This window comes from Salvelinus namaycush, unplaced genomic scaffold (assembly GCF_016432855.1).
Source record: "Salvelinus namaycush isolate Seneca unplaced genomic scaffold, SaNama_1.0 Scaffold1680, whole genome shotgun sequence".
Lineage (NCBI taxonomy): Eukaryota > Metazoa > Chordata > Actinopteri > Salmoniformes > Salmonidae > Salvelinus > Salvelinus namaycush.
In genome coordinates, this window is record NW_024058431.1 from 13,726 (window position 1) to 24,324 (window position 10,599).

The 10,599-nt window shown below is 45.8% G+C and overlaps 1 protein-coding gene across 1 annotated transcript; it reads left to right on the forward strand.

Moving 5' to 3' along the window:
• Nucleotides 1–4,088: 4,088 nt before the first annotated feature.
• LOC120037293 (Na(+)/H(+) exchange regulatory cofactor NHE-RF2-like) lies at nt 4,089–10,364 on the forward strand. The gene is made up of 4 exons (XM_038983460.1): nt 4,089–5,108; nt 7,189–7,485; nt 7,927–7,971; nt 10,341–10,364. The coding sequence occupies exons 1-4, from the start codon at nt 4,902–4,904 to the stop codon at nt 10,362–10,364; spliced, it is 573 nt and encodes a 190-aa protein (XP_038839388.1). The 5' UTR covers nt 4,089–4,901.
• Nucleotides 10,365–10,599: the final 235 nt, after the last annotated feature.

Sequence of the window (10,599 nt, forward strand, 5' to 3'; positions counted from 1 at the left end):
TTTCTTAGCTTAAAACTTTGATTCACCTCTCCTTACTCCCCCTCTCCTCTTTCTTCCATTCTCTCTCCCTTATCCACCTCCAGGACTGCAACTAAAGCAGAATAACTAACGACAGAGAATGATAGATGAGAGGAGGAGTGAGAAAATGAAAGACGGAGAGATATACAACTTAATGCATCGCCGAAAGGCCTGTTTCTCTCCTCTCTTTCCTTTCTTTCTTACTTCCTTTTTCTCTCGCTCGCTCTATCATTTTGGAGGAACTGAAAAATTCTGAGAAAGTAAATGGGGTTTAGATTAAAATTTTAGGAGAGAGAAAGAGAGAGACAGAAAGATAAAGAGAGAGACAGACAGATACCGAGAGAGAAAGAGAAAGACAGACAAATACAGAGAGAGAAAGAGAGAGACAGACAAATACAGAGAGAGAAAGAGAGAGACAGACAGACAGACAGACAGACAGATACAGAGAAAGAAAGAAAGACTGACAGATACAGAGAAAGAGAGAAACAGACAGATACAGAGAGAACGAGAGAGACAGACAGATACAGAGAGAGAAGGAGAGACAGACAGATACAGAGAGAGAAAGAGAAAGACAGACATAAAGAGAGAGAAAGAGAGAGACAGACAGATACACAGAGAGAAAGAGAGAGAGACAGATACAGAGAGAAAAAGAGAGACACAGACAGATACAGAGAAAGAGAGAGACAGACAGATACAGAGAGAGACAGAGAGAGACAGACAGATACAGAGAGAGAAAGAGAGAGACAGACAGATACAGAGAGAGAAAGAGGGAGACAGTTAGATACAGAGAGAGAGAGAAAGAGAGAGACAGTTAGATACAGAGAGAGAGAGAAAGAGAGAGACAGACAGATACAGAGAGAGAGAGAAAGAGAGAGACAGACAGATACAGATAGAAAAAAAGAAAGAGAGAGACAGACAGACAGACAGACAGACAGACAGACAGACAGACAGACAGACAGACAGACAGACAGACAGACAGACAGACAGACAGACAGACAGACAGACAGACAGAGAGAGATACAGAGAGAGAAAGAGGGAGACAGTTAGATATAGAGAGAGAGAAAGAGAGAGACAGACAGAGAAAGAGAGACAGACAGATACAGAGAAAGAGAGAGACAGACAGATACAGAGAGAGAAAGAGGGAGACAGATACAGAGAGAAAGAGAGAGACAGACAGATACAGAGAGAGAAAGAGAGAGACAGACAGATACAAAGAGAGAAAGAGAGACAGACAGATACAGAGAGAGAAAGAGGGAGACAGTTAGATACAGAGAGAGAGAGAAAGAGAGAGACAGACAGATACAGAGAGAAAGAGAGACAGACAGATACAGAGAGAGAGAGAGGAGTAGGAGAAGAGCAGAGGAGGAGTGACATAGAGCCATTTAACAGTACAGTCGTGGCCAAAAGTTTTGAGAATGACACAAATATTAACTTCCACAAAGTTTGCTGCTTCAGTGTCTTTAGATATTTTTGTCAGATGTTACTATGGAATACTGAAGTATAATTCCAAGCATTTCATAAATGTCAAAGGCTTTTATTGACAATTACATGAAGTTGATGCAAAGAGTCAATATTTGCAGTGTTGACCCTTCTTTTTCAAGACCTCTGCAACCCGGCATGGCATGCTGTCAATTCACTTCTGGGCCACATCCTGACTGATGGCAGCCCATTCTTGCATAATCAATGCTTGGAGTTTGTCAGAATTTGTGGGGTTTTGTTTGTTCACCCGCCTCTTGAGGATTGACCACAAGTTCTCAATGGGATTAAGGTCTGGGGAGTTTCCTGGCCATGGACCCAAAATATCGATGTTTTGTTACCCAAGCCACTTAGTTATCACTTTTGCCTTATGGCTAGCTGCTCCATAATGCTGGAAAGGGCATTGTTCATCACCAAACTGTTCCTGGATGGTTGGGAGAAGTTGCTCTTGGAGGATGTGTTGGTACCATTCTTTATTCATGGCTGTGTTCTTAGGCAAAATTGTGAGTGAGCCCACTCCCTTGGCTGAGAAGCAACCCCACACATGAATGGTCTCAGGATGCTTTACTGTTGGCATGACACAGGACTGATGGTAGCGCTCACCTTGTCTTCTCCGGACAAGCTTTTTTCCGGGTGCCCCAAACAATCGTTAAAGGATTCATCAGAGAAAATGGCTTTACTCCAGTCCTCAGCAGTCCAATCCCTGTACCTTTTACAGAATATCAGTCTGTCCCTGCCTGCTGCCATTCCTGAGCAAGCTCTGTACTGGTTGTGCTCCGATCCCGCAGCTGAATCAACTTTAGGAGACGGTCCTGGCGCTTGCTGGACTTTCTTGGTCGCCCTGAAGCCGTCTTCACAACAATTGAACCGCTCTCCTGGAAGTTCTTGATGATCCGATAAATGGTTGATTTAGGTGCAATCTTACTGGCAGCAATATCCTTGCCTGTGAAGCCCTTTTTGTGCAAAGCAATGATGACGGCACGTTTTTCCTTGCAGGTAACCATGGATGACAGAGGAAGAACAATGATTCCAAGCACCACCCTCCTTTTGAAGCTTCCAGTCTGTTGTTCGAACTCAATCAGCATGACAGAGTGATCTCCAGCCTTATCCTCGTCAACACTCACACCTGTGTTAACGAGAGAATCACTGACATGATGTCAGCTGGTCCTTTTGTGGCAGGGCTGAAATGCAGTGGGGATGTTTTTGGGGGATTCAGTTCATTTGCATGGCAAAGAGGGACTTTGCAATTAATTGCAATTTATCTGATCACTCTTCATAACATTCTGGAGTATATGCAAATTGCCACCATACAAACTGAGACAGCAGACTTTGTGAAAATTAATATTTGTGTCATTCTCAAAACGTTTGGCCACGACTGTAGAGCCTGGATGGATGGATTGTGTTCTTTCTGTCAGAGTAACGTCTTGCAGAAAGTGATCTGGTTCCCTGACTGACGTACAGATCCTCCAAGAAGAGACACTAATATCCTGGGATGACACTAATGCCGAAACGTTGGTGATTTACCCAATAAATGACTGGGAGTTTATATATGGAGTGTGCGACGCTCTTTATTTGCAAGTTACAAAGAGACAACAACGTAAGCATATACTGTAAATACAGTATGTGAATATACTGTATCAGAATGTTTTTATTTTATTTTTTGTGTTACTCTCAACAGTTTTTAAATGCAATGTATCCACATTTGTGGTTGTATTGTGTTTTTGAATTGTCAAATAAATCAAACACAAACAAAAAAAAGTAGGCTAAATATAAATAGAATTGCTAGAACCGGCATCCCCATTCAAGTCAATGAGACATACTGGTGCACTGGACATAGAATCAGGAATTCTATTTCTATCTCTTGATCATGTATCATACCTGTATTGTAGAGTAACATAAGGTATATACTTCGTGGCCTCTGCAAATACATTCCTCTGCTGCCACCTGCTGTTTCTATGTATAGACAGCAACAGCATAATATATCCGTATATACAACCTCCTTGGCCTTAGAAAAGACAGAGTAGGGTATCAGCTGACCCTACCCCAATCCTAACCATAGTGGGGAAAATGCAAAACTGACCCAAGATCAGTGTCAAGGGGAAACTTCACCCCAGAGCTGTAAAGACACTCCTCTGCTGCCCCCCTCTGTCTTCATGTATTAGTGCTCCTCTCACTAGTTTGACTGTGACCATGCAGGCCAGACGGGCTCCCCCTTCTGTTGCAGTTCAGCTTGTGTGTGATAGGGTGCGTTCCAATAACATCTCCCTTCTCCTGAAGTGTACACTTGTTCACTAGTTCCCACAAATCCCCCCCCACAACCACCACACACAAAAAAAATGATACTACTATCACTTTTCATACCCTTTTTACATGTATTTCGTAATTTGACCACTTAGGGGCACCATTGTAACATGAACGGTATTCGTAATTGTATGCCATGCGTAATGGTGCTAGAGGGGTCATGTTACAAATAAATCGTTATTTACCTGAATGTAATGACAATAAATCATTGTGTTGTCAACATGATACAATTGAGTCCTTTCCGACACAACAAAACAACCTCCCAACTATTTTTGGTGAAGTCGCCATTTTGGATACTTGAGACACCCAGCGAGCACACTGATTGGTCGATTACATGCGGAGTCCTCGTACCTGGATCACCATCCCGTGCTAAACGGCAGCATTTCCACAGCATTCGCTTGATTAGGCTACTCAGTGAGAAAGGACCCCTTCTTAGACCACTCTTCAAGAGCTGCGCTCTGGTAATGACAGCCCCAGGCAAAACTCGTTGATTTCTAGCGAGGGAGGTGCTATTACGCACCAAACGAGTGCCCTATCCAATTATCTGGAAACGCGGCTTGTGTTGTAATTGAATCCTTATTCCCCAACCGGTTGTTATGGATGGAGGTCGAGAGAGGGGTTAGTTAGTGCCTGTTGCTCTTTCCTGGTGCAGCATGTTGCACGGGGGGTCTCTCGCTTCATCAGTCCTCAGGATGGGCAGTTGGAGGGATTGAGGACGCTGCGCCGCCAACAAGAATAATTCACTCGTTTTTGGAGACGATACGGCTAGCAGATATCTTGGCTCCACCAAGCAATACGTTCGCCTGGGTCGATAATTTAGGCTATTTTTAGGAGGAGTTTGCCTTTATTACACGTGAAGTTCAATGCTGGAATGTAATTTTTAATACGGAGTGTTTTCTTGTGTTTGGAGCGTTTTTTGTGTGTGAAGAACCTGCAGAGCAACTTTTGGAACAAATTACGCATATGAAGAGGATGGTGTTTTACATGTAGAGTGAAAGTTTCGCTCTGCGCTCTGTTGGGTCATTATTGTATTACATTTTTTTTTTTCTGCTTTGCTAACCATATTCAAGAACGAAACAGGTTTAAAGTCCTGGACTGCAGGAGAAATGGCCAGCGAACTGAAACCACGGCTTTGTATCATGACAAAGAGTGAGAACGGGTATGGGTTTCACTTGCACGGTGAGAAGGGGAAGAACGGCCAGTACATTCGCAAAGTTGAGCCCGCGTCGTCAGCCGAAGCTTCGGGTCTGCGCCCGGGGGACCGTGTCATTGAGGTGAACAGGGGAAATGTGGAGAAAGATACGCACCATCAAGTGAGTATAGCACATCACGAACTGTCCAACTCCATCCGATTTTCTCTGTCAGTGGACTACATCGACATGTTTAATATGCGCCAGCAGTATACCACTGCTGGCTTGCTTCTGAAGCTAAGCAGTGTTGGTCCTGGTCAGTCCCTGGATGGGAGACCAGATGCTGCTGGAAGTGGTGTTGGAGGGCCAGTAGGAGGCACCCTTTCCTCTGGTCTAAAGAAAATGCCACAGGGCAGTAATTGGGGACATTGCCCTGTGTAGGGTGCTGTCTTTCGGATGGGACGTTAAACAGGTGTCCTGACTCTCTGTGGTCACTAAAGATCCCATGACACTTATCGTAAGAGTAGAGGTGTTTACCCTGGTGTCCTGGCAAAGTTCCCAATCTGGCCCTCAAACCATCATGGCCACCTAATCATCCCCAGTTTACAATTGGCTCATTCATCCCCCCTCCTCTCCCCTGTAACTATTCCCCAGGTCGTTGCTGTAAATGAGAATGTGTTCTCAGTCAACTTACCTGGTAAAATAAGGGTTAAATAAATATGTTATAAGCCTAGTGTTTCAGTAATGATATTGTCATGAAAGTGACAGACAGACAGAGAAGGACACGGAGGGGTCAGCTACTGTATCATCCATTGGCGTTCAAAACGTTGAAGGAGCACTTGACATTTGATTTGATACTTATTCACTGCACCATTAATATGGTTTTATAAGCTTATTATACCTGTATAAAATAATCATAGTATACAACAATGGACAATACCAAAATACACCATTACTTTAGCTCCCCTAAAAAACTCACTATTACCCCATGGAGTGGCATAATATAAATCATACCAAAACCCCTAACAACTTTTCCAGGTTAAAATATCCACTTTTTTACGACTAGGCACTGTAAGACACAGTGCATGGTTACATGGCACTCTAACCAAGTTGTTTAGTCTAGAATGTTCTATGGTCTGTGAGAATAAGCAGACAGTCTAGACAGTCTTTCAGAAGTTACTGGAAGACATCACACATCTCCCTATCATCAGCTGCTGAGACTGCCTGGTCACACACACCACACATACACACACTCACACTGCTGTGTTGATAGTGATCTGAGTTCTTAGTGAATGGCTGTGTTGTATCTCTGATGGGCAATGGCAGCCTGAAGATGAGACAAACACACCTAAAGCAGACATAGCGTACATGAGATTGAAGTGGAGCCAATCTATTCCAGTGATGTAGGATGTCTGAAATGGCTGTCATCATGTTAGTTGCATGTCAGCATGTATCACCTCTGACATTGTGACCCAGGATGAGACATATAGTAAGCCCTGCACTGTAAATGTGTAACACGTTGGTTCGGTGAGCCACACTCGCATGATGAGGAACCTAGCCTGAGACCTTGTCTGAGACCTTTATAATACCTAATACTTATAGACTTTAGCTCAGTGGGCTAACACAGTCTTGTGGTGCCCATGCAGGAGACCTGGCATCAAAACCTGGTTAGTCACGTGTACTCCAATGGGTATGCAATCAATCTGGACCTCATAACCAACTGTTCTATAAATCACCAGAGTTCCAGACGTCCTCGTTGTGTTTACATCCCAAACCCTTCCTCCCTAGTCCCTTACCCCATGCCACTCAGCAGTAAGTCATCACTGGCGGAGACAGACGTCTACTGGGATGTCTGGGACAAGGGAGACCCACTTTAGACACTTCAATAAAGAGGCTGACATGATGTAGGGTCCAGATACTGTAGAGAGTGTTGTGTTTCTGTCTCCCATCACCCCCTATTCCCTGTAGTTCACTACTTCCTTATCATGTCAATTATCATGTTATTACTCTCATTCTCTTTGTCTCCCTATCTTACGCTTTCATCCTCTGTTCCATTCAAAGGGCTTTATTGGCATGGGAAACATATGTTTATATTGCCAAAGCAAGTGAACTACCGTAGATAATAAACAACAGAGTAATATATACAATAAAAAAATGAACAGTAACACTCACAAGTTTCAAAGGAATATACACATTTCAAGTGTCATATTATGGCTATGTAGTGTTATAATGATGTGCAATAATGATCTCCCTCTCCCCACAGGTGGTGCAGAGGATCAAGGCGGTGGAGCATGAGACCAGGCTGCTGGTGGTAGACCGGGAGACGGATGAGTACCTCCGCAGCCTGCGCCTCGTCTGCACCGAGGAGATGGCTGTCCGTCTGGGGGGACCCACCTCTGTGTCCCCTGCCTCACCCCCAGCCTCACCGCCCCCCTCCTCGCCCCCGGCCTCCTCACCCGCGGCCAAGAGAGAGAACGGCTCCGTGTCCAAGCTGCCCGCCACCCTGACCAGGGAGGTACCCAAGCCCACGCGAAGGTCTCCGTCGCGGGCCGCCAAGAAGGTGCGTACCCCCTCGGTTGAGACTCAATGGATGTTTACTCTGTAGGGGTGTTGTGGTGGTGGGTTAGTGCTGCGCTGGAACAAAAGCTTCCACATGCACAAACACACACCAGAGACCACCAGCTGACATAGATAAATTATTTTTTCACTGGAGTAGGGCTGTGTTCTTGACTTAGTGCAGGGCTGAAACAAAATCCTGCACTCATATCTGCACATCAGATATGGACTGAAGGCTCCTGGATCAGGGGATGGTATTTCGGGGATTATGGCTAAAGTTAGGGGATGTTCGAGAGAACATACAGTACTTACTTAGGCCTTTGAATTCCTTATGGAATTACACGCTTCCAATCTCTTCCAAACTCTTCTGTCCTGCACCATTCCTTCAAGGTGTTGCTAAGTCAACCCCACTTTCTTCATGTCTTGTTCTGTGTCACCCCTCCAGGTGTTCTTGGGTCTTCCTCTCTTGCTTTCACCCTGTGGGTTCCAGGTAAGATCGAGTTCAAGGTTAGCTCAAGGGTAGCTAAACCAAAACTGCTATCTGCTATCTGCACAGTACCCTGCTGTCACAGTGTGCTGGTATTTGAATGTGGGTCAGCATTCTCTCGCTGTAGCAGCCAGAGAAGCCGATGTATAACATCTGATTGCCTTTAGTCACAGATCTAGGGTCAGTGTATCTTCCCCAAATCATAACCTCCACTATTAGGGGGAGACATATAAATTGTGTGTGTGTGTGTGTGTGTGTGTGTGTGTGTGTGTGTGTGTGTGTGTGTGTGTGTGTGTGTGTGTGTGTGTGTGTGTGTGTGTGTGTGTGTGTGTCAGATGGCAGGATTGGTTCCAGACTTCTTGTAGTTGTAGTGGTCAGAAAGGCACTCAAAGGTCAAGGGTCATTACATCACAGTGGTTATGATTCTGACCTAATGGACAATGCAGCAATTCTCCCTGTGCCAAGTACCTCAGTGACATCCTGTGGCTGTAGAAACTACTATCCACACAGTATTACAGTAGACCTCAGAGTAGAAGTGCTGAGCTAGGATCAGTTTAGTGTTTTAGATCATAATAAATAAATAACAATAAATAAGATGGATGGACAGGGGGACCTGATCCTAGATCAGCACTCCTACTCTGTAAGGCTTTATGAATAGGGACCCTTGGGTGAACATGTTCTGGTGAATGGTTGTATGTGCAGATGTCTGAAATATGATAGCCCTGGCTTATAGCCCTGGGCTGAAAACAGTTTGTTTTCTCAAATCTAGTTCAAGTATTGCATGTTGATTTGGAAAACATTTCCGTTGGGTCCCTGTCTTCCTGACAATCTACTCTACTTTAGTTTTCATCTGCAAGATGAGGCTTCTCTGCTTCTGTTTCATGCATTCAACAGAACATGTGTTTTCACTTACGCTCGTCTTGCCAATTGGTGCACGATGCAGAACCCTTATTTCTACATAAGCACTGACAAGGCCAATCAGTGTGTGTGTGGGGGGGGGGGGGGTGCTGTGGTGCGTGTGGTGTATGTGTGCGTGCAGTGCAGTGTGTGTGTGTGTGTGTTTAGCCTTTGCTCAGCTGCGATCGCTTTGTGAGCCGTGGAGAGAAATCCCAGCAGCCTGAGGGGCCAGAAGGCCTAACTAAGCTCAGGAAATGTATCTCTCTCTCTCTCCCCCCCCCCCCCCCCCCCCCCCACCCCTCCCTCTCTCTCTCTCAATCTCTCTCTGCCCAAGCTTGCCTGAAGAGAACATAAAATACACAGAGATCCCAGAAACAAATCCTTTCCAAGTGGAGAGGAGGAAAGGAGAGGAGAGGAAAGGACTGAGTTTGGGAAACCCTGCACAACAGCCAGTCAGTGGGCCAGTGTAGGGTAGTGTGGATGTCTGGAGGACACACACACACTCTCATGTATGCATGGCATGCACACGCACACTCACACTCTCATGTATGCACGGCACGCACACTCACACTCTCATGTATGCACGGCACTCACACTCATGTATGCACTGCACGCACACACACACTCTCATGTATGCACGGCACGCACACTCACACTCTCATGTATGCACGGCACGCACGCACACACACACTCTCATGTATGCACGCACACACACACACACACACACTCATGTATGCACGGCACGCACACACACACTCATGTATGCATGGCACGCACACTCACACTCATGTATGCACGGCACGCACACTCACACTCTCATGTATGCACGGCACGCACACACACACTCTCATGTATGCACGCACACACACACACACACGCATGTATGCACGGCACGTACACACACACACTCATGTATGCATGGCACGCACACACACACACACACACACACTCTTATGTATGCACGGCACGCACACACACACACTCTCTCATGTATGCACGGCACGCACACACACACACACACACACACACACACTCATGTATGCACGGCACACACACACACACTCTCTCATGTATGCACGGCACGCACACACACACACTCTCACGTAGGACTAGGGTCCTGCAGCTGGACATGCCTATGGTAATGTGTAACAAGCTGTGGGTGGACGAGGAGGAGATATTTCCTGTTTCATCACAAAGGGATCATAGTGTGTTTGTGTGATATGTGCGTGCATGCATGTGTCCACTCTAATCCACAGAGCTAAAATAATGTATTTATTTGTTGATATAGTATAGCTGGTGGCCAGGACTCATTATAAAATAATAAAGGGACAGTATCCGGTCTGCAGCCTTTAGCTGACCCCAATGCCTGTACTCTGTCAGTGTCCCAACTGAGAGTCCATGTTTTATAAGAGATGGATTTCAGTCTAGATATGCAATATAAAACATGGGCCATGCATCTGTAACTTCCGTTGCAGACTCCAGAGGCTGACGTAGAGTGAGCGGGGGGGGTACGACTGGAACGTCCCTCCTAGCTGTCAGTACCAGCCGTCTGTCTCACACCCTGTCTCCCACACACGTCTGTTTTCCCGCCTTGGCCTCCGCTGTGGTCCGTAAAACAGACGTATAAACGTCTGACCAGCTGGATGGATGGGGGACAGGGAGGGAGGGGCTCTGTAGCAGGGCAGCTGCTCAGTCTTTCACAGGATGGCTACTCAACCACAAAGCAGTTGTGAT